At 33.4% G+C, this 24693-nt stretch overlaps 1 protein-coding gene across 7 annotated transcripts in view; it reads right to left on the reverse strand.

The window, feature by feature from the left end:
* Positions 1 to 24693, reverse strand: part of LIPI (lipase I) — a 69965-nt gene that overhangs the window by 38621 nt on the left and 6651 nt on the right. For all 7 annotated transcript variants that reach the window (XR_009262252.1, XM_058731740.1, XM_058731739.1 and 4 more), the window contains exons 3-5: positions 7667 to 8052; positions 5117 to 5225; positions 2749 to 2850 (exon numbers count right to left, since the gene is read on the reverse strand). Coding sequence is in view for 6 of the 7 variants with exons in the window: in XM_058731740.1 (XP_058587723.1) it covers positions 2749 to 2850; positions 5117 to 5225; positions 7667 to 7978 (523 nt within the window). In the remaining variant the exon portion in view is untranslated. The remainder of the gene's footprint in view (positions 1 to 2748; positions 2851 to 5116; positions 5226 to 7666; positions 8053 to 24693) is intronic.

Here is a 24693-nt window from a genome sequence, read left to right on the forward strand (position 1 = left end):
ATATTCATGTATCCTTTTATGTATGCTTTTATTATAAATTTGCTTTTTTATAATAATCCAAATTGGGTATGATTCATTATCCATTTTTATATGTTGCTGAATTGGTTTACTAGTGTGATGTTTTATGTAGAATTTTTGTATCCATGGTTATAATAGAAAATGTCCACAAATTTTCTTTTCTGTAATGTCTGTCTCAAGTTTTGACATTAAATTTATGAAGGCTTTTTAAAAAGGTTGTAAACAGTTTTTTTTACTTTTTAATTTTTTTTAAACATTTATTTATTTTTTGTGAGACAGAGAGAGAGAGAGACAGAGTGTGAATGGGGGAGGGGCAGAGAGAGAGGGAGACACAGAATCTGAAGCAGGCTCCAGGTTCTGAGCTGTCAGCACAGAACCTGATGTGGGGCTCTAACTCATGAACTACGAGATCGTGACCTGAGCCGAAGTCAGATGCTTAACTGACTGAGCCACCCAGGTACCCTGGGAATTTTTAAATTACAGTTTCTATTTCATTAATAATTATGGAACCAAATTTTCTCTCTTAATTTGTTAGTTTGGTAAATGCTTTTTCTTCTTCATAAATTTTTTCTATTTTATATATCATACCATATAATCATATATCTTCATTTCTGCATAATATTGTTCATTATATCATAATACAGTCATTTTAATGCCTGTAGCATCCGTAACACTATCTCCTGTTTATTATTGATATTGTGTCTTCTCTCTTCTATTTTTTCTCTCAAAGAATATATTAACATGGAGAGTGATATATAAAATTTAAGCATTCTACATTTCCTTCATTTCGTGGAAAGAAGATAAAAATGAGATGTTTTACAAGCTTCATGTATGGGTTTCAAAAATATTTCTGATACCTCTGCATCAGAGAACCTACTATGAGAAAAGGGACTCCAAATCGTCAGTTCACTTCTAGAATTTTTCTAGATGTTGGACTGGTAAGTTTTCCCTGATATCCCAGCAGGAATATTAGCCCAAATTACCTAATTCACAATTTTGGAAGGCGACATAGATTTTTTAACATATACAACTGAATAAGGACAAAACCTATTGGTAAGTAAAAGATGCACTCTGAATAGTATTCAAGGAAGAATTAATCTGTCAGATATGTACTGACCCCAAATATCTCATTCAGAAATTCCTTGAGACAGGTGGATATGCAGCATCAAAATTCTGTGTCCCTCATTTGTGATGGTCATGAAAAGATCAACCAAAGGTGCCAAAACAATGTGGCATTTAGTGGTAAGTTAGATCTGATAGGTTAGGTCATCAAAAGATGTTGAGAATGAAAGACAATACAAAACAGTTTATTAGGAAAATCCAAAAAATAAAAATAAAATAAAAAGTAGGAAGAGCTAATTCCAAGGCCATAGGCAGAGCTGAAGTTGGGATTTCAGAAAGAAGAGCTCAGACAAAGAACTGCAGAGCAATTGGGCAGTAGGTGTACTATGTGTGGGAATGCTAAGCTGATATAAGAGCTAGAGATAAGGAAGACTTGAGAGGTTGAGGTATCACACTAGAACTGTGAACCTTAGGCACTGACTCCCTGTGAGATATAGGTGAACTCAGATTCCACTTTAGAAGCAAAACTGTACCCATATAGGGTTAGTCCAGGCATTGATATTGAGAAATTGTCATCTATGGCATTTATAGCATTTGTATCTCTTGCAAAGGCACTGGTATGGATCACCATGAAGACAATTTAGAGGACTATGGGAGCAAATAAATTACCTGGACCAAAGAGAAAAGTAACCTGAGGAAATAGGAGAATCAGAATAGTCTTTGCATCACTTCCTCCTTTCTCCATGGTAGCACCATAACCTCCCCATGCCCACAGTGACAACACATGTAAATTATCAGCTAATCAGAGCAAGAAACTGGTGAAGGCAGGCTCTGGAATCAAAAGATTTCAAATTTTTTGAAATTCTGAAATTTGAAATTTCAAAAAATTGAAATTTTGAAATTTGAAAGCGGCTCTGCCACTTACTGGCCTTGTGACTTTGACTCTAGCTTCCCCATAAGTAAAAAAGAGATGACATTTACTTATCTCATGGGAACTTAGGAGAATGCCATAATTAATTCACATAAAACATTTAAAACACTGCCTGAAGTATATAGGAAGTGCTCAATAAATATTAGTATCATAAATTCCAAATCAGAAAAGGGCTTAGGGCCATCTAACTTATTCCTTGAAAGTGCCTGTCCAAAGCATTCTGGACCAAACTATCAATAGCATATTTGACATTTTCAGGAAGATAATTAAAAACAATAGAGAAATTATTTCTCTACCTTTAGGGGAAGGTATTCTTTACCTGTGCCTGAAATGCTGTTTTCATTTCTAGTTGATAGATATCACAGCAAGAAAATGAGTGGAGAATGGTAACCTAAATACATCAGGAACATTAAGCATGGGAGAATTTGTGATCAAATCAAAATTGTCAATAGCATGAACAAGATGAAGTATTTTTTAATCAAATTTCCGCTTTTTAGGATGATAGGACAGGTCTTGAAACCTGAAGGAGGTAAATTGAAGGCAAAAAGTGCCATGTTAACACCATAGGATATCACTAACTCCAAGAAATACCACTTGTGGGAAACATAATCATTTTATAATTACAGACTCATCATCACTTTATCCACTAATCTTCCTCCTTTTATGTTCTCCGCATCCCAATGTCTACATCTCCTTTTCATTTTCAAGTAATTAAGCAATAAATCCTACATCGTTACCATTGATATCAGAATGGATGACATCCACAAACTTTGCATCAGTGTAATCTAATCTGAGATCACATGGCTGTCCAGAGAACTTTGGCCCCGCTGGGTCAAGACCTGAAATTCAAGAAAGAAACTATCAATCAATTAAGCAACTTCTACTATAGTGTTTATTAGATCATATGTTTGCATTATTATATTATAAACATAAGTCTATACAGCTTTAAACTTGTCTAAAAACTAATCTAAATATAAATGAAATTGGATGAATAGCAAATATCTTCATTATCTGAATAATTTATACCAATCTTCCGAGTTTACCAACAATCTAGTGTTAAAGCCACACTAGAAATGCCTCAACAAAATATTGTAGGTGTTTTTTTTTAGCATTTTTATTTAAGAAGTACTTAGAGATAAACTGGTAGTATTTTTATAGTTAATAAGTAACTACTACTTTTCCTGGAGGGGAAGGGGAATGAGTAATAGCCTGGTCCTATCTTGAACTTCATGCCTTACTAGTTCATCCCAGATCTATCTGCAGTTCTAAAATGAATTTTAAGTGCCAAATACAATTTGTGGTGGGGTATAAAACATAATTATTATTATGTTATCATTTATTTTCCACCAACAGCTTCCCATATACACACAAGAAGAGAAAAATATATTAAAAGTTCCATGGAATATAGATATTATTTCTGGTGCATGTGAAATTCTACATAGAAATTCTAGGCTCATGACCTACTGGCAACTGTCAAAAAGGGGCAAAGAGGTAAAATTCAACACCTTGAGAACATCTGTGCAATGGGAGATACGCTCATCTCAAAAAAGAGATTTTTTAAACTAAAATATAATGTTGCTCATCCCAAGCCCTTCTATTTTCCCTAGTGTATTTAGCCCACTTGACTGAATGAGGCAGAAACTTCTCTTTTCATAAATAATTCTGATGTAGAACTACTACACTTGCTGGAATTTTAAACCCTGATGATTGCTTGACATGTGGAGCCATTCAAACTGGACTAATGTGTGAATAAACACACTTTAACATAAAGTAGGATTACTGTGATGGTTGAAAGAGAAATAGGCTTTGGTTGCTAGAAAGCTTTGCATAAATCCTGGCTTAGCTGTTAAGAACTTTTTGACCTTCCTACATTCATTCAGTTAACCTGTTTTCGTATCTGTATAACAGGGATATTACTAAAACTGATCAAAGTAAGAAAGGTATACTTAAAGTTTGTAAAGCTCTTACTTATGCAATTTATTCACCTCTCCCCTCCCCCTTTGCTTCACTTAATACTCTATTACTTTTATTAACACTCAAAATCATTATAAATCTTCTACAGACACATATCTCAATAATTGTTTTAAAAAAACAACTATAGGGCACTTGAGTAACCTGACTATAGGGCACCTAGGTGTCTGACTCTTGATTTCAGCTCAGGTCATGGTTTGGGTTCCACACTGACAGTGTGGAACCTGCTTGGGATTCTCAGTCTCCCTTTCTCTCTGCCCTTCTTCTCATGCTTTCTCTCTCTCTCTCTCTCTCTCTCTCTCTCTCTCTCAAATAATAAACCTTTTTTTTTTTTTTTTAAGCTAATTTGGTTGGGGAAGGATACTAACTTTCTGGTTCTAAAATCACCACCATTCCCAAAAGGAAGCATGAAAATCCACGTCAGCATTATTTGGCTACTAAACTTTCTGCATGCAGGAACTCTGTGAAGGAAAATATGAGAGGAATCAGGATCTAGACTCCCTCAAGCCTGGTTGTCAACTCCTGATTCTCTCTTCTGATGTTCAAGTAAAATTTTTAAAAGAACTGAAATATGTTAATGAAAATTAAATACATGGGTATATATTTAGTTAATACATGAAAAAAGTTTTATAAAAAAAGAGTTACAGAGGGAAGGAGGCAAACCATAAGAGACTCTTAAATACTAAAAACAAACTGAGGGTTGATGGGGGGTGGAAGAGAGGGGAAAGTGGGTGGTGGGCATTGAGGAGGGCACCTGTTGGGATGAGCACTGGATGTTGTATGGAAACCCATTTGACAATAAATTATATTTAATATAAAAAAAGAAAAAAGTTTTATATTTAATGAGTCAAGCTTTTCTCTGGATTATTACAATAGGTTCTTAAAATTCACATGGAGCTGCAGAAATTGATCTTCCTCCCACTTCTATATGAACACTTCAACACTGCTTAGAACTAAACAAGAAAGAAGACTTTAGAATCTAACTAAAACAAAGGCGAGCATTGAATATAATATAGAAAAAAATAATGTGCATCATTTTTACTGTTTAACTATTGTGCCTGTTAACTTGTAAATAAAGTAATTTCTCATGGTTAAAATTATGCTAAAACACTAATTTTATCAAAAATATTTTACCTGTTATTCTTCCAAGTTGACCTTGAAATATCTTTCCAACAAATCCACTAACATGAGCCCCTAAGCTCATACCTATGAAATGAAAATTATCAAGAGTCGCTCCATGGTTCTGCAATTGAAAATGAAGTGTTATGATTTTCATTTCAGAAATCACAAGTTATGCCTTGTGCATCAATATTATAGTATTCACTATTTTTTTTTTCTGGTTTAATACATTTCTGGGAGATAGAGAATGGGATTTTATAATTTCAAAACAACATATTGTTGTTCAAATTTTTCCATAAGATATCTGATTTTTCTCAATATATTTTTAGTAATAACATTAAGCTTTTAAAAACCTTTGTTATCTATTATCTAAAATAGTATATGCAAAATAACATATTAATTAATAAATAATTTTGTAATAATAGTAATAGACATTAACAGGTACTTAACTTGAATAAGTGTTTTATAACTATCATATTCACATTAACTTGAATAAGTGTTTTGTAAATCTCATATTCACACTAGTCCTACGAGTTATTTATTTTTATCCTATTGCCCAAAGTTATTAAGAGCACATATTAAGTGTTGAATGAATAGTTTGATAATGAGTTGCCCAAAGCCAAATATACTTATTACTGTAAGGGAAAAAGATGGACTTCAAGTCCAGGCCTATTTAACTCCAAAATATATACTAATCTGCCTCCTTGTTTTATCTGATCAGATTGTGTCAAAATCCCTAGGAAGACTGGAACAGTGTGAATTATCATTATCATTTCAGAGATGATAAAATGAGACTCATGGATTTTAAGTGATTTCCCAAATCCACAAGCTGGAGAGTGATGGAATCTGATCTTCCAAGCCCAAGTTTTGAGCGCTTCTTAGAGTCTTAGCCCTGAAGGGCCACTAGGGAGCTAACAAGGAGGGAAAGTTTCTCCCACCACACTCTCAGAAAGCAGGTTGTGGTCCATTCAGCAGAGTGACACATTTGATGGCTTGGAGAAAGATGTGGAACATTTACTGCCAATGAGAAACTAGACCCAGGCTTTCCAGCCACAGGTTAATTTTCTTCAAATTTCTCAGAGCAATGCCCAGAAACCTGAAGGGGTATTGTTGTCAACTTTAGTGTTATTAATCTTTTCATTTTTTTTCCTTAATATAAAGCCTCTTTCTAAATTTCTATATATAATAATCATATTTCCAACACTTTGAAGTACATATTTATTAGAGAAAAGACCACTTCTATAAGCAAAATCAGTTATGTAGTTTACAGGTGATAAGAACAGGTGAATCAATCACCTCCTCTGTCTCTCTATAGAGAGATGGTTTGGTTTTGTCCAAACTTGGGGATGTATAAATTATACTGATCCTGATTTTTACTCAGATTATTGTATGCCAGGTCCTGGTTAAGAATTAATGTCATTTTATACTTATATAAAATATTGTCATAAAGTTTGATTATCTGAAATATATAGATAAATAAATGAGACAGAGAGATTAAACAATTGGTCAGAGTCACACAGAGGATAACAGATTGATTTGATCTTTGAACTCCTCCAGTCTGACTCCTAACCATTATATGTAACTGCTTCTTGGATCAGTTATGCTTGCTTAGTTTTAAGAGAGTCTCCCAAGCACAACTGAGCAAGTTGAGTTGAGCACAACTCAAAACAGATTTCAAGCCCATGAATGCCCCAGAAATTACCTTTCTTTCTCTCAAGCGCTCATCACCACATCTCTCTCTAGAATAGACACTGATCACCATATGGGTTGACATAGTCAATGTAGATGTAAATTCCTGATAAGCCCAAATTAGCCTCAATTTGTTAGACTCATCCCAACCCTGGACCTAAATGCTGGACAAATCTAAATAGTATTAAGACTGGTCTCGAAGATTGGCAGAAGTATGTAAATTTTTAAGATGTTTTTCCCTCACTTTTACCAATTCACACTCAATTAACTATAAACATATTAGCCATACCTTAGAAAAGAACTTAATGATTATATAGTTTATCTCCTTGGTGCACAGAGAATCACTACCTTAACCTCAAGTCAGTATAGGTAAAGTTACAAAAGGATAAAAATCTTAAAAGATTGTTTTAAGTTTATTTATTTATTTTGAGAGAGAGAGCACATGCAGGCATGCACGCATGTGAGCAGGGGACGGGCAGAGAGAGAGGGAAAGACAGAATCTTAAGCAGGCTCTGCACTGCCAGCACAGAGCCCAATGTGGGGCTTGAAGCCACAAACAGTGAAATAATGACCTGAGCTGAAACTAAGAGTCACTTAACTGACTGAGCCACCAGGTGCCCCCAAAAATGTTAAAAGATTTTTAAGACAAGATGTAATAACTAAGTCTTTAAGACATTTCTTCTAAAAATAAGACAGTACACATCTACGTATGGCATTTATCCATTTCCACAAAGAAAAGATGGCTGTAAATGGTAGCATATAAAAGCAATAATTCTTAATGCTTATAGAAAAAAAAGTATTTATCTTACTACCACTCTGTGGTATTGCATAAAACACTGTATATTGTATAACATACGTAATATATAAAATTCTTACCAAAAGAATCTGAATGTATGTACCCAAAGTAGCAGCAACTTTTCTGATGTTTTTAACTGCTCTGTTGTAAATAAAAGTTGTAGCACCCCGGTTCCAGTCTACTACAATTACATTCAGATCCTCGTGATTCAACAAAACCTTTAGAAAGTTCTGAAGCCATTTAGGAGTGGAGCCCATTGGTCTGTATCCATGAATAATCCAGACTGTTTTCTTGCTTGTATTGAAATTAACATTAAGTGAGTTATTCTGCTCAAACAGTGGCTCAGCACAGGAAGGGTTGTTTCTTGTATACATCATCAAAACAATGTCCATTTGGGGAGAAAACAAATCTTTGATGGAATGCAATATGTTTAGCTGAGAGAATTCAAGGCATGGTCTTTTATTCTCTGAAATTGAAAAAAAATTCAGTTAAGCTGAGTACTGGGATAGTATTTGATACAATTTATTACTGTTAAAAAGAACAGATTTGAACTTGAAGGGTGGGAAGGATTTTATTTCACTAGTATTTCAACCTAAGATCCTGAGCAACTACAATGATTAATTTGTTGATTATATAAAGACTTTTTGAACAAGCAGCATTCAAATTTTAAAATAAAATATAGAAAGAAATATGGTTGGTTAAAAAAATTATTTTTTATCTGTAAAAAACAGCAATGGTGTGACTAAAATCATTAATATTGTTAGTAACAAAAGTATTATTCACACCGGTAAAAGTACATAAATTGATTGTGAGCTTTATTTTTTTATTTTTTTTTTTTTTTTAAATTTTTTTTTTCAACGTTTATTTATTTTTGGGACAGAGAGAGACAGAGCATGAACGGGGGAGGGGCAGAGAGAGGGAGACACAGAATCGGAAACAGGCTCCAGGCTCTGAGCCATCAGCCCAGAGCCTGACGCGGGGCTCGAACTCACGGACCGCGAGATCGTGACCTGGCTGAAGTCGGACGCCCAACCGACTGCGCCACCCAGGCGCCCCTGATTGTGAGCTTTAAAAGAAATTCTGCAGAAGAATACTTACATGTGAATAATCATTCAAAAATATATTTTATCTAATTAGCGATCAAATAAAAAATCAAAACAATATGGTATAAGTTTCTTCCTATCAAATTAAAGAAAATGAAAAAAATCTTATTAATACTTAATACTTGTGAAGGTAAATTTGACACATAATTATATAAATGAATGCTAAGAGTATAAATTGGTATAACATCCTTTCCTTTTGAAATTGAAATTATGTGGTACACATTCATAATCTTAAAAATATGTATTCTTCCTCACTTTCCTTCTAGGATTTATATTAATGAAATAAACAATTTGTATTAAATATAAGACATTAATAACAGGTTTATGCATAATTGTACAAAAATTTAAAACAACTTAAATATCATTTAGTATTTTCTACTTTTTTTTTAAGTTTATTTATTCATTTTGAGGGGACAAGAGGACAAGTGGAACAGAGACATAGAGAGAAAAAGAAACAGAGAGAATCTTAAGCAGGGCCCATACTGTCAGCACAGAGCCTGATGTTGGGCTTGAACACACAAACCATGAGATCATGATCGGAGTTAAAATCAAGAGTCAGACACTTAACCAACTTAGCCACCCAGGCACCCTGTCATCTTATAGTATTTTTATCAATGCATGCATCCTATATGTCTGCCTATCTATCTACCTTATGTACCTACCTACCTATCTATCCATCCATCTATCCTACAAGGAAGTAGGGAAGAAAATAAAATATCTAAGCCAAATCAATAGCAAGAATCATAGCTAGGCAGTGAAACAATGGCTGCTTTTTTAATTTTCTTTTCCATAGGTTCTCAGAATTGTAATTTCTTTCAAAGTAAGCATGTAATCCCATTTGTTTTTATTTCTAAAAAGAGAGAGAGCATGTGAGTGGGAGAAAGGGGCAGAGGGAGAAAGAGAGAGAATCTTAAGCTGCTTCACACTCAGCGTGGAGCCCAACAGGGGGCTGATATCAGGACCCTGGGATCTATGACCTGAGCTGAAATCAAGAGTCTGATCAACTTACTGAGCCACCCAGGCACCCCTCAATTTTTTTTTTTTTATGAGAGCATATGATTGTACTGTTTCTGGAAGTTTTACTTGTTAAAAGATCTGGGAAACAATTTGCCAGCATATATCAAAAATTCACAAAATCATTAATATACTTCATGTCAATAATTCTACTTCTAAAAATTTATCCCAAGAAAATAGTCATTTAAACATATAAAAAAGGAAGAAAGATTTCAATTAGGAGGAGAAACAACGATTGGGGACAGGAAATGATGATTCAAGTTAAAAATCATCGTTTTACTGGAATGGGAAATAATTGGAGAGGGAGAGGGTAGCAGTTACAATAACTAAGGAAATAATTGCACACCAGGGTGTGCAAACTGAAAGACTCAACACAATCTAGAGGAAATCAGTTAATTAGACTCATCAAAAGACTTCCTAAAAACTGGTTTGGGTTTTGATGAAAGAGAAAAATATCCTAAAAACATCAAGGCAGAAAATCCATGTTAAAAATAGAGGAACAAAGTCTTGATGACTTCAGATTTGCCTTCCGAAGCAATACATTAGACAGATAAAAGTGTAATGAATGAAGGTTATAAGTGGAAAAGTTTGTGGCCTAAGAATTTTATATCCTCCCTTAAGTGCACCACTCACAAATGACACAGTACAGTTCCCGACATCATCATTGTTAAATAAGTGCTATATTTAATGAAGACCAGATCCACAGAAACTCACAGTATAAAAAGATTGAAAGTGAGCATAGAAATAGGTTAGACACCAATATAAGTGTAAATATTAAAAACTGGGTAAAACAAATGCAATATCAAAAGGCATTCTTATTTGAATGCTTGATAAGAATATTTAAATATTAAGACAAGTCAATATATTAATAAGATGGGAATTTCAGTTAAAAGTAGTATCAAAAAAGTAGGTGTGGATAAAATTCTTTAACTGGGGGATTCAAAAGATGTCAGTTATTTTTAATTTTAACATATAGTTAAATGTGGCTTTAAAAAGATATTGAAACCTGAAATGTTAAACCCTGTACTATGTAAAACAGTACATGTAACTTTGTACACACTAAAAACATAGAAGTACAGCAATGTATATATATATATATAAGAAAAAATGAAAAAGAGAAATATAGAAAGTTAAATCCATGAAAAAAATAATACAATTATACTAGAGAAAAAAATATATGATATATACAAACTTATGTAACTGTATAAAGATTGCCTATTCAAAAACAAAGAATCTTCAGTTTTCATTAAAAAATGACACTTAGCTATAAGTTATTTAAAAGAAGTACACAGAAATTTTAAATAAATGGGAAGGTATATTCTACACAAAATAAAAGGAAAGCTGTTTGGTATACTAGATTATAAGGGTGGCTCCAATTCATCCCCCTTTCCTTGCCATGGAAAATAGGATCTTGGTATATATAATACAAGCAGAAACTTAAAATGGGCTTATGCATTGCAGGGTTGGCCTCTCCTACTTTGGCCATCACCATGAGAATATCCCTGGTCTGGCCTGTTAGAAGAAGAGAAAGAGGTGTAGAAGAGCCCAGCTCATCAAGTTCCCAGCTGGTCACCCCAGGTGACTGACAGCCAGTCAAAAGCAAAACATGCAAGTGAACCCAACAGAAGAGCAGTGCTACCTAACCACAAAATCCCCACCTGACTCCACAAGTATGACTAATGCTGCTTTAAGCCAAATGCTACTGAGGGCCTGGGGTTTTGTTTTGTTCCATGGTGTTTGGCTTTACTGTGACATGATATAATTTATTTCATTGGTAATATTAATATCAGGAACAGAAAATAAAAACAAATGTCTTTAAAAGATAATAAAACGTTACACTAGTATACAGTAGAACTCCTAAAAAAAACATTGAACTGAATTATGGTAGATGTTAGGAATAGAAAAATAAAGTTCTATATATCTAAAACTTATCAGAATTCCCAATAATACTGTCATATTTCTCAGCAGAAACTTTGTAGCCCAGAAGGCAGTGAGATGATATATATTTAAAGTGATGAAAGAGAAAAACTTTCAACCGAGAATTCTATATCCAGCAAAACTGCCCTTAAAAAAATGAGAGCTAAGTTAAGACATCCCTAAACAAACAAAAGCTGAGGGAATTCACTACAATAGACTTGGCTCTACATGAAATAACAATGGGAGCCTTCAAGTTGAAATGAAATGGCATTATACAATAACTTAAAGTCATATGAAAACATAAAGAGCTCTGGAAAGGGCAAATGTATAAACAAATGCAAAAAATAGTATTTTAAAATTTTGATTTATAACTCTTTTTATTTTCTACAGAATATAAAAGGCAAATGCATAAATACAATTATAAATCTATGTCAATGGTATGCAATATAAATACAAAATTTGTGCCATCAACAACTGAAATGAGGAAAGCAGAGCTATAAAGGAGTAGTTGTTTATGTAAAAGTTAAGTTTTTTATTGAAGTCTTTATTTTTTTGAAGTTAACTTAGTATCAATTTAAAATAGATTGTCATAACTTTAGGATGTTACAAGTAATCCCTATGATAACCAAAAAGAAAATAATCTATAGAACATATACAAAAGAAAATGAGAAGGGAATCATAATGTGTCACTAAAAAAAAAAAATTAAATACTAGACAGTAATGGAGGAAATGAAAGACAAAAATGAGCTCTAAGACATATAAAAAACAAATAAGAAAATGGAAAAAAATAAGTGCTTCCTATCAGTAATAACTTTAAATGTAAATGGATTAAACTGCTTAATAAAAAGAAATAGATTGAAAGAGTGGATAAAAAACAACAACATCCAAGTGTATGCTGTCTACAAGAGACTCACTTTAAAGACATTCATAGGTTGAAAGTGTTAGGATGCAAACAAGATATTCAATGCAAAAAGTAACTGAAAGAGAGCAGAGATATGAAGAGATATCTCCACACTCATGTTCACTGCAGCATTATTCACAATAATCAAGACATGGAAACAACCTAAATTTCCTTAAGTGAATGAATGGATTTTAAGAACGTAGTATATATACATAATAGAATTTATTCAACCATAAAAAAGTAAATCCTGTCATTTGGAACAGTAGATAAGACTAGAGGGCATTATGCTAAGAGAAATAAGCCAGACAGAGAAAAACAAATGCTGTATAATATCAACTATAAATGGAATCTAAAAACAAAAACGAAAAACAAAAAAACAATTTCATATTAACAGATAATAAAATGGTGGTTACCAGAGGCTTGGGACTGGTAAATGAGGAGGTACAGTAACTTCCAGTAACAAGATAAATAAGTTCTTAGGATCTAGTGTGCATCAGGTGACTATAGTTAATAATACGATACTGTATATTTGATTATGTAATAATATAATATTGCATACTTGAAAGTTGCTGAGAGTGAATCTTAAGCATTCTCATCATGCACAGAAAAAGTGTTAATTTTGAGAGGTGATGGATGTATTAATTATCTTGATCTTGGTAATCATTCCACAATGTATATGTGTATCAAATCATCACATTGTAAAATTCAAATATACACAATTATATTTGTCAATTATTCCTCAATAAAGTTTGGGATAAGAAAAGAACAGAGATTGGGACATCTATACTTCTACCAGAGAAAATAGACTCTAAGTTAAAAATTCTTACAAGAGATAAAGAAGGACATAATAGAACTAAAACCATAAAACTCTTAGAAGAAAATACAAGAGAAAACCTCAAGACTTTGGGTCTCAAAATTACTTTTTGAGAATTACCAAAAACAGCACAGACAATAAAAGAAAAAAGGATGAAATGTACTTCATCAAAATTAAAAACTTTTGTGCATTGAAGGACATTATAAACAGAGTGAAAAGGCAATCCAGGGAATGGGAGAAAATGTTTAACAATCATATATCTGATAAGGGATTTATATTCAGAATACATAAAGAATTCCCATAATTCAATAAAAACAAACAACCAATTAAAAAAATGGCAAAAGATTTGAATGGACATATAGATAAGATATACAAATGGCTAATAAGCACATGAAAAAATGCTCAATCTCACTAATCATTAGAGAAATGCAAATCAAAACCATAATGAGATACCACTTCAATTCCATTAGAATATGAAGGTAAAAGATGTAGCTACTACCAAGAAACACAAAATAACAATTGTTGGCAAGAATGTGGAAAAATTGGAATGCTGCCCATTGCTGATGGGAATGGAAAATGGTATGGTGGTTCCTTAAAAAATTAAAAATAAAATAACAATATAATCTAGAAACTCCACTTCTGGGTATACACCTAAAAGAACTGAGAGCAGAGACTCAAAGAGATATTTATACCACCACGTTCATGGAAACATTATTTATGACAACCAAAAGGTGGAAGCAATCCAAGCATCCATCAATAGATCAATGTAAAAACAAAATCTGGTATACACATACAATAAAATATTATTCAGCCTTAAAATGAAAGTAAATTCTGACATGTGCTGTAACACGGAAGAACTCTGAAGACATTATACTAAGTGAAATAAGCCAGTCACACAAATACAAACACTGCATGATTACATTTACATGAGTACCTAAAGTAGTCAAGATAGACATAAAATAGAATAGTGGTTGCCAGGGGCTGGGAAGGAGAGGAAAATGGGGAACTATGTTTTTTATAGGTATAGAGTTTCAGTTTGGAAAGATGAAAACGTCCCGGCGATGGATAGTGGCAATGGTTGTACAAAATGTGAGTGTACTTAATGCCACTGAACTGTAAAAATTATTAAAATGGTGATTTTTATATGTGTTTTACCACAATTAACACAAAACCTTCTAGAATCCAATTCCTGTCATGAAATATATCAGATTCCATACTTCTCTTACTTCTGTAAACAACTCGAACAGTGGATAAAATGTGTATATGAAACTTTAGACACTGGACAACAAAAAGCACAGAACTGTGATCTCTAAAAGAAAGGAAACAAATTATGTGAACACTATAATCTAGTAGCTTCCTGCCTGGAGATAGTCTCCCTTAGTGCAGAAAGTTTGGACCCAAGGAGAGCATGATGATGTTACCAAGTTGGGGAGAAAGATCAGGGTTTGGGGAGAGTAAAACAACTAGAATTTCTAGATTATATGCTGCAAAAGAAGTGGCTCTACAGAGGCAGAGGCTTGAAATCTGCAGAGGGGTCCCCAAGAATCGGTTGCTGTATACAGACCTATGCATGCATAATGTGAAACTCCACAAAGAGCTGTAAACTGAACAGTTCCAGAGGTCACAATGCTCTGGGAGACAATGAAGCCCTGGCTAGCCAGAGTAGAAAGACCTTAAGGAACATCATGGACATTCAACAGAGACCCTAGAAAGGTCACATTTGGTTTTAAGAGAGCTAAACTAGCTCTAGAGTGAAAGAGACTCATCTTTTCCTCTTTTCATTCTCTCAACTCTACTTGCTTTGATTCAGCTTCATTCTCTGGCAGGCAACAGGCTATATGTCTGTAATATTGAGAGAAAATATTAATGATCTTGAAGTAAGCAAATATTTATCAGACAAGATTACAGTGAGTGTGAAACATAAAAGAAAAAGGTGATAAATTGGACAGTCATAATGAAACATGTCTGTTCCTGAAAAGACACTCATCGTTAAGAATGTGAATATGTAGGCTTGTAATATGTACACCTGAAAATCACCTATATCCAGAATATGGTGGGGTGGATGGAATCTGAGTGTTTATATACACATATACGTTAAACACACGAACTCAATTTTTCAGAATTGTCAAAATAATTGAAGACACTTAACAAAAGATGGTATAATGGCCTAAGATCCATGCTCAACATCACTAGTCACCAGTAAAATATAAGTTAAATTAAAATAATAATATCACTACACACCCACTAGAAAGGCTAAAACTAAAAAGATGGAGGGGCACCCGGCTGGTTCATCCAACTCCTGATGTCAGCTCAGGTCATGATCTCTCACTTGGAGAGATCAAGCCCCGCATCAGGATTTTCTCTCTCTCCCTCTCTGTCCCTCTCCCACTGGTGTGTAGTTTCTCTCTTTTTCTATCAAAAATAAACTTTAAAAAAAATATGGACAGAACCAAGTATAGGTGAGGATGTAGGGCAACTTGAAGCATCCTTCATTGCTAAGGGAAGTAACAAAATGATATATTTTGGAAAACCATTTAGCAATTTCTCAAAATACTAAGTATATACTTTTATGACCCTAAAAAATCAGTTTCAATTGTTTACCTCTGAGAAATAAAAGCATTTGTCCTAAACATGTACAAGCTCATAGACATTTTTTCATAAGGACCCCAAACTGGAAAAAACCTGCATGTCAATAAAAGGAGTATAGATATACAAATTGTGGCATAATTATACCATGTAATACTACCCAGCAATAAAAAGGAATAAGCTGCCCATACATGCAACAACTTTGATAAGACTCAAAAACATGATGATGAACAAAATGTTCCACAAAGAAAAGTACATGTTGTTTAATCCCATTTTTATGAAATTCTCGAAAAGGGATATTTAGAGTATCAGAAAGCAGGTCAGATTTGTTTAAAACCAGACAAGGAGAGGGGGTTACTTGCAAAGAGCTAACTTTTGGTAATTCAATAAATATTTTATTTTTTGATAAGACTGTTACATGCCATGTAAAATGTGGCGCACATATTTTTAAAAACTCATCAAAGTATACTCTTAAATGAGTACATTTTAGCATATATAAGTTATACCTCAATAAAGTTAAAAAAAACTTATAGTAGGGGCGCCTGGGTGGCGCAGTCGGTTAAGCGTCCGACTTCAGCCAGGTCACGATCTCGCGGTCCGTGAGTTCGAGCCCCGCGTCGGGCTCTGGGCTGATGGCTCGGAGCCTGGAGCCTGCTTCCGATTCTGTGTCTCCCTCTCTCTCTGACCCTCCCCCGTTCATGCTCTGTCTCTCTGTCCCAAAAATAAATAAAAAACGTTGAAAAAAAAAAAAAAACTTATAGTAAAGTTCTAATTTTTTTACAAAACAGAGAAAAACATAAAGCTTAATCATTTTTAGAAGCTAGAATATCTCTAATATCAAGCATAACAAAAATAGGGCAAATATCCACATAGATAGATACAGGAGCTATAAATTACTACAACTCATGTAACAATTAAAGGCAAAATAACACACTCACAAGCATACACAGTCCATAGCACAGTCCACAGCATAAAACTAGAACAAGAGTTAATACTATATTATATAAATTAAAAATAGAAGTATATTTTATTAAAATGACAAAATATTACCTATTACATGCCAATAACAATTGTCGTATTAGTGATGAAACATTAGTGACATTAAAATTAAAAAAATATAAAACATCTGCTGTCATACATTCTTTTGTCTAACTCAGCAACAATATAAGAAAAAGAACCAAACTCAACACCTGAAAGACAAATAATCCAGTGAAGAAATGGGCAGAAAACATGAATAGACACTTTTCCAAAGAAGACATCCAGATGGCCAACAGACACATGAAAAGATGCTCAACGTCACTCATCAGGGAAATACAAATCAAAGCCACACTGAGATACCACCTCACACAGCTCAGTGGCTAAAATGAACAAATCAGGAAACTACAGATGCTGGTGAGAAGGTGGATAAAAGGAAACCCTCTTGTACTGTTGGTGGGAATGCAAACTGGTGCAGCTGCTCTGGAAAACAGTGTAGAGGTTCCTCAAAAAATTAAAAATAGAACTACCCTATGATAGCTAGTAGCTAGAGTCAAACCACATGAGACCCTTAAATACAGAGAACAAACTGATGGTTGACAGGGAGGGGCAGAGAGGGGACATGGGTGATGGGCACTGAGGAGGGTGCTTGTTGAAATAAGCACTGGGTGTTGTATATAAGCCAATTTTACAATGAACTATTTTTAAAAAATTCAAAAAATAAAATAAAAAAATTCAAGGCCCCCCAGCAAAAAATATATATAAGAAAAGAAATATAATCATTGGGTACAGACATAACTTGCTTAATGTGATATATTCTATTAAAAATATGAAAACAGGAACTCAAAAAATTAATCCAAGGGGAAGTTTTAATATACACATATAAAAGAGGCACCTGGGTGGCTCAGTTGGTTAAGCCTCTGACATTGGCTCAGGTCATGATATCACAGTTCATGGGTTCAAGCCCTGTTTCAGGCTCTGTGCTGACAGATCAGAGCCTGGAGCCTGCTTCATATTCTGTGTCTCCTCTCTCTCTGCCCCTCTCCTGCTCACTCTGTGTGTGTCTTTCTCTCTCAAAAAATAAATAAAACTAAATGGGCACCTGGGTGACTCAGTTGATTAAGCCTCTGACTCTTGGTTTCAGCTCAGGTCATAATTTTGTGGTTTGCAAAATCAAGCCCCACACTGGGCTCTGTGCTGACAGTTCAGAGCCTGCATGGGATTCTCTCTCTCCCTCTGTCTCTGCCCCTCCCCCTGCTTACTCTCTGTCTCTCTCTCAAAAATAAATAACCTTGAAAAATTTTTAAATAATAAATATTAAAAAATAGATATATAAATATATAAAAATCATTAGCTTTGGCTCATATTAGCAATAGTCAATATAAAATATAATAAAATTATTAAAACCCACAAAAATATAAATATTAATAATATTGCTGCAAATATATTTTATATTTACAGTTCTCCAGCTTTTCTTTTTCAAAATTTCCCCCACAGTAAGTGAATTTTTGGAGCTAACCATAAAGATAGGCTCTCCCTTCATCCTAGACCAATTTGAATACCCAATCAACCTAGACCCAAGATTAGACCACAGGGGAATGTAAAATCCAAACGGGTCCATTCAGGACCCTTTGGGGTGGGTGGATATAGACCATGGGAGAGAAAGTGGCTTTCTTTCCAGATTTCAAGCTATAAGGAAATAAATCCTGAAGCTACAGACAGTAATCTTTTTTTTTTTTCAGTACTTGGATCCAGTGGTATTTAATGCAAAACTTTTCAGTTACATGACATAATAAGTTCCATATACATATATATATATATATATATATATATATATATATATGTATATATATATATGTATATATGTATATTACTTAACCATCAAAAAGAATGAAATATTGCCATTTGCAACAACGTGGATAGAGCCAGAATGTATTATGCTAAGTGAAATAAGTCAATCAGAGAAAGACAAATCCATATGATTTCACTAACATGTGGAATTTAAGACACAAAACAGATGAACATATGGGAAGTTGTGGGGGTGGAGAGAGAGGGAAACATACCGCAAGAGACTCTTAACAATAGAGAAAAAAACTGAGGGTTGACAGAGGGAGGTGGGTGGGAGATGGGCCAGATGGGTAATGGGTACTAAGGAGGGCACTTGTTGGGATGGGCACTGGGCATTGTATGTAAGTGCCGAATCACTGAACTCTACAACTGAACCCAATATTGCATTACATGTTAACTAAACAAAATTTAAATATAAATAAATAAATAAATAAATAAATAAATAAATAAATAAATAAAGTTCCTTCTTTCCTTAGCTAGTTTGAACCAGGTTCCTATGATTTGCAAGTTAACTAGCCCTTTGAAAAGAGGAGAAGAAAGAAGAGAGAAAGGATGAAGAAAAGAAGGAGGAAAAAGAGAAAAGGAAAGAAGACCAGAAGGGAAAGAGAAATATACAGTGCCCCTAAAAGAAAAACAAAGCTTAAAAATATTACAAAGGAACGTAAAAGATTTGAATAAACACTGAGATATACCATGATCCAGAATGGAAGATCTATTATCACAAAATCAATTCTACTCATATTAAATTTATATGTGTAATATGATTCTGAATTAAGGTCTCAATGAGATGTTTCCAGGGAGGGGATAAATGCTCAAGGAAAATGAATGATATTTTAAAGATAATAAATGGGCATGATTAAAATTATGTTTATATTATAAACTAATTAAAAAGAAGCCCTGAAACTGCATCAAAAATTGATATACAGGTTAATGAAACTGAATGGGAACACCCAGAAATAAACTATATTACCCATAATAATTATGGCAATCCATGGTCAAAGATAATGGATTTTTAAATAAACAATGACAAGGATAATTGATGTTAGTCCTATTTAAAAATGCCATGTAAAAATTAAATTATATGACCTAGAAAAATATAGTTAATATGTACATGACCTCAGTTTGAGGAATGACTTTTTAGCATAAAAACAAAAGAAACTATAAAGTAGGAGACTAATAGGTTTCACAGCACATAAATTTAAAACTTCTGTACATAAAAACTATATACCAGCCAAAAGACAAAATATATAAGCTAGGGAAATATTTTCAATGTAAGGTAGGAAAGGAATTGATATGCTTACAAGTAAGTATAAATGAAGAAAAAGAATACCCACCTGAATACCAAGTGAAAGATATAAACAAATATTTTATAAAATAAAATATGAAAATGGCTCATAGAGTTATCAAAATGTACTTAATCTTCTTAAAAATCAAATAAAAATTACAATAATATTTTCTTATCACATTTTTATTATACCCATTAATAACATCAATTTATATCACAGGATTTTTAACAGTGAATATTTGAGAATCAACTAAATGCACAGAAATGAGAGACTAGAAAAATAAATTAATGGTGTATCCATATGATGGGGACTGTAAGCAGCAACCAAAAAATTTATATAATCCATATATATGTGTGTGTTAATATACAGTTGTAAGTTTTATCTGTTATATATATGTGTATATATATATATATATATATTATACTAAAAACATACACATTTGTGCACACATACATATTTATTATAATAGAACTGATAGGAAATAAAAAACTTGGTTATTGTCAATATTGGAGTCGTTTTTTCTGTATTTTTATGTGTGTTTTCTATTTTTTGTACTTCACCATTTTCTAAATGTTCTAGATCTAAAATATGCATTAATTTTACACTAATGAAAAATGATTTAAATAGGCTTCAATTAATTGATAATGACAATAGCAAAAATAAGTTAACAGCAAAAGGATGAATATATCAAGAACAGAAAGGCAAGTATCATTTTTTTAAATCCTGTTTGAAAAATTAACAAATTGAGGGTCTAGAGAATACAGTAAGTAATTCTATTGTGGTAAGAAATTCAGTAGCAGGGGCACAGTATCAGATTCCATTGCCAAATATGTAGGGAGATGATGACTCTAGTAATCTCAACAGAGGTACACTGAGAAAGAATTCTGAAAATCTTCTGAGACTTCAATTCTAGAAGCAGTAAAATTGTTAAAAAATATCAAAGACATATGGTGGAATTAGGATAATCATTCTAAGTTGTTCAGTTGTATCTCTGAAATATATTTCCATTACAGTGACAATGGCTGTGATGAAGACAAGGGGATCAAAATGGACAGAGTCCAGAAACATGGACAGTGCCCTGGACATGGGTAGCTGAGACCCAAGCGCCTCTAGCCTCCTCAAATATCTCTTGTGACTCTGAGTAAATCTTCTCATCTCTGAGTCTTGGTTTCTTTAAATGCAAGGAGTTGAAGCAAATGCTCCCTATGACTTGTATTATTCTAACATTCTTTGATTCCAAACCCATTTTCATACTCAGTAAGCTGTTAAGACCAGTTAGTCTGCCTTGCAACTTTCAGTGTTGACCAAGCCAATAACAGAGGAGCCTCAAAACCCAGCCAAAGAAAGCCAACAATCCCAACACATTCTGGAAAGGTCTACTGCTACTTCCTTTGATAATCCTCTGATATCCCACACTCACCCTAAAAAGACTCCATGAAAACCTCTTTTCTCTTTTCCCCATTTCTGAAAACAAAACATATTTGTTAACACCTATAAACAAAACCATCAATGATAGTAATAATGGCTAATGGTTATTTAGCACTCACTCTGTGTTGGGCGCTGTGGTGCTTTTGTATTTGCTATCCTTTCCCTCATTTTATATATGAAGAAAGGTCACACAATTAGAAGCAACAGAACATTTATGAGTGATATCTGAAAAGCATAACCATATTCACAGCACAAGTTACTATGTAAACAGTTGAGCAACATAAGTTCACTAGCTTAATTATACTCATGTGTAATAAAAAGAATGAAGACCTTTGGGGGCTAGCAAAATATCAGGTACCAAACAGTAGACTGACTTTATAGCTACAAAATCAGAGATTTTTATGGTCATAGAGCCAGTTAAGACACAAAACTGTAGGTAGAACTGTAATATCTCGGAAGGCTAGAGGCAGAAAGCAAAATTAAAGCTAAAAGTATCCTTAATTTTCTGATTCTGAAGCAATCAAAGCACATTTAGAAAATGTACACTTATTTAACAAGTCATAAGTAGTCCAGATATTCAATCCACAACTCTTCCAACTGTGCAAATGTTTGGAAAGTTGTTAAAAATGAAGCTGACTACACACACAAAAAATAAACTTGATGTCTGATAGGTCTTGAGGCCAAGAATTCTCAAGCATGGTTTTAAAAATGGGTGTAAAAAATGACTGGGAACGTTTGTTCAAAGTGTAGTTTCCTGGTCCCCAGAGATTCTGGTTTGGTAGGTAAATCTGCATTTTAAAATGCATAACCCAGGGGATTCCGATATAGGTAGTCCATACAAGTCCACCACAACTGTGTACAGGTAGATATAACATGAAGACTTATACCTGGAAGTTAATCTGAGACAATTACAGAGAAAGGGTACATGGGAAGAAAACAGCGGATTATTCTAACCTAATTTATAACTGACCAAATCATACTTTATCTCCTTTGAGCTTTTCAATGCAGTGAGACAGTATTATAACTTTTACTTCCATTTAAAAATGAGGAAACTGAGGTTCACAGGAGCTAAGTGATTTGTCTGGGATTATAAGCTGCCAGGACTTGAATCTGGGTCTTTTAATTGCAAATTCCATGTTCTTGCATGTTCCCCTTATTTTAAAGACACTTTGGTACAATAAATTGTACCAATAAATTTGGTACAATAAGTTGCTTGTAGTCATCTGATTTTAGCAGATCAGTGGAAATGAATTACTAGTCATATCAGATTTTTAAATACAAATTATACAAATTTACATAAATTGTACAAAATTTTTATATAAATATATAAATTTTTATACAATTACATAATGATGAATTTATTGAGTCCATGAGCTTAGAATGCCATGAGTTTCAGAAAGACCACTGCCCTACAAACAGCCCACTAAATAAAGTTCTACAAATATCTATACTCTCACTACTCAAAGTGCAGTCCCATATACCCACAGGCATCATCTGGGAGTTTATGAGAACTGCAGAATCTTGGACTTCACTTCCTGCCTATGGGATAAGAATTTGTATTTTAAACAAGACTCACAGGTGTTTTGTATTACATATGATAAGTGCTATCTATCATCTTAGAAAAGTGACTCCATTTTTCTGAAGTTCACTTTCCTCAACTGTAAAATGAGAAAGAAGAATTTTTTTTAAGTTTCTTTCTTATTTATCTTGAGAAAGAGTGAGAATGAGCAGGAAAGAAGCAGAGAGAGAGACAGAGAGAGAGAAAAAGAGAGAGACAGAGAGAGAACATCAAGCAGGCTCCATGCTAACAGCATGGAACCTGATGCAGCGCTAGAACCTACAAACCGTGAGATCATGACCTGAGCTGAAATCAAGAGTCAGGCGCTTACCTGACTTAGCCCCCTATGAACCCCTAATTTATCTTTAATATCTCTTCCAGATTACCGGAACAAGAGAATTGGCAAACTATGGTCAGAAGGCCAAATCTGGCTGGCAAGATAAGGCAGGTTTTTACATTTTTAAATGGTTGAAAAAAATTAAAATAATATTTTGTGACACGTGAAAATTACAATAAATTCAAATGTTAGAGTCTATAATAAATTTTATTAGAACACAACCATACTCATTAATTTATGAATTATCTACAGCAGTTTTCACATTATGATGACAGAGCTGAATAGATGCAGCAGAAATCATATGGCCCTCAAAGCCTTAAATATTAATCAACCGGCCCTTTACAGAAACATTTGCTGCCCCTTGCTATGATAACAGCAGCAACTACAACTACCGTTTAAGCACTTATATGAGCAAAAAACTGTAACAAGAATATATATTCATATAATTTGAATATATGCATACCGCTACATATCTGTACAGTTTGTTCAGCTATCTCTTCATTCCCATTTTTTCCATTAAAATTTTTTTTAAAACATTTGACTAATCTCAGTTTTTCAGAATGTTTTTCCTTTGTTGAAGGCAGATATAACCATATAATGATTTTCATGTTGAGGAGTGTGAGGATTGAGGAGATGCTAAGAGACATCTATAAGAATCTCTAGCAGAGAAGGGAGGAGAATGTATGGTTTAAATAAAACATACTTACATGAAAGTAATTACTGAAAATTCAGCAAAATTCCCTAGGCATGTGGGATTTCAAGGAAAATGACAGAGAGCACAAGAGTTTGCATGGGTTACAAATGATTTTGAGAATAGATGAATTCTTTACCTTATTTTCTATTTACTGTTATTAATATCTAAAAGGTCTTCTGTTCTATTTCAGTCAACAGAGACAGAAACATACTTAGTAATTATATCTGAGGTTTCCCAATTGAAAAATTAGGTAATTCCTAACTACTAATCAAAACAATAATCTTAGAAAGTCTGCCACATGAGGTTGGAGTAGAAACTATGATACTAAGATAATGCCAACTCTAAATGACATAAAAGTTAGGGGCTTAGACTTCAAATTTCTCTGACTTCCAATTTAAGGTGGCACTATCATGCATTACACAAATATAAAATGCCTACCAAGAAAAATCTAAATGAGAAAAAATATAATAAACTGTATATTAACACCATTTAGATTCTGCATTTGAATATAAAACTCAACATTTCTAGAATTTATGATAAACTCAAATATCTAATTGAAAAGAAACAAGAAATAATTTGAATTTCAAGGTGATATTTTAAGGTTATTCAAGTATGCATTCAATAATTTTTTAAAAGAAAATTTAAA

This window comes from Neofelis nebulosa, chromosome 5 (assembly GCF_028018385.1).
Source record: "Neofelis nebulosa isolate mNeoNeb1 chromosome 5, mNeoNeb1.pri, whole genome shotgun sequence".
In the NCBI taxonomy this organism is placed as follows: Eukaryota; Metazoa; Chordata; class Mammalia; order Carnivora; family Felidae; genus Neofelis; species Neofelis nebulosa.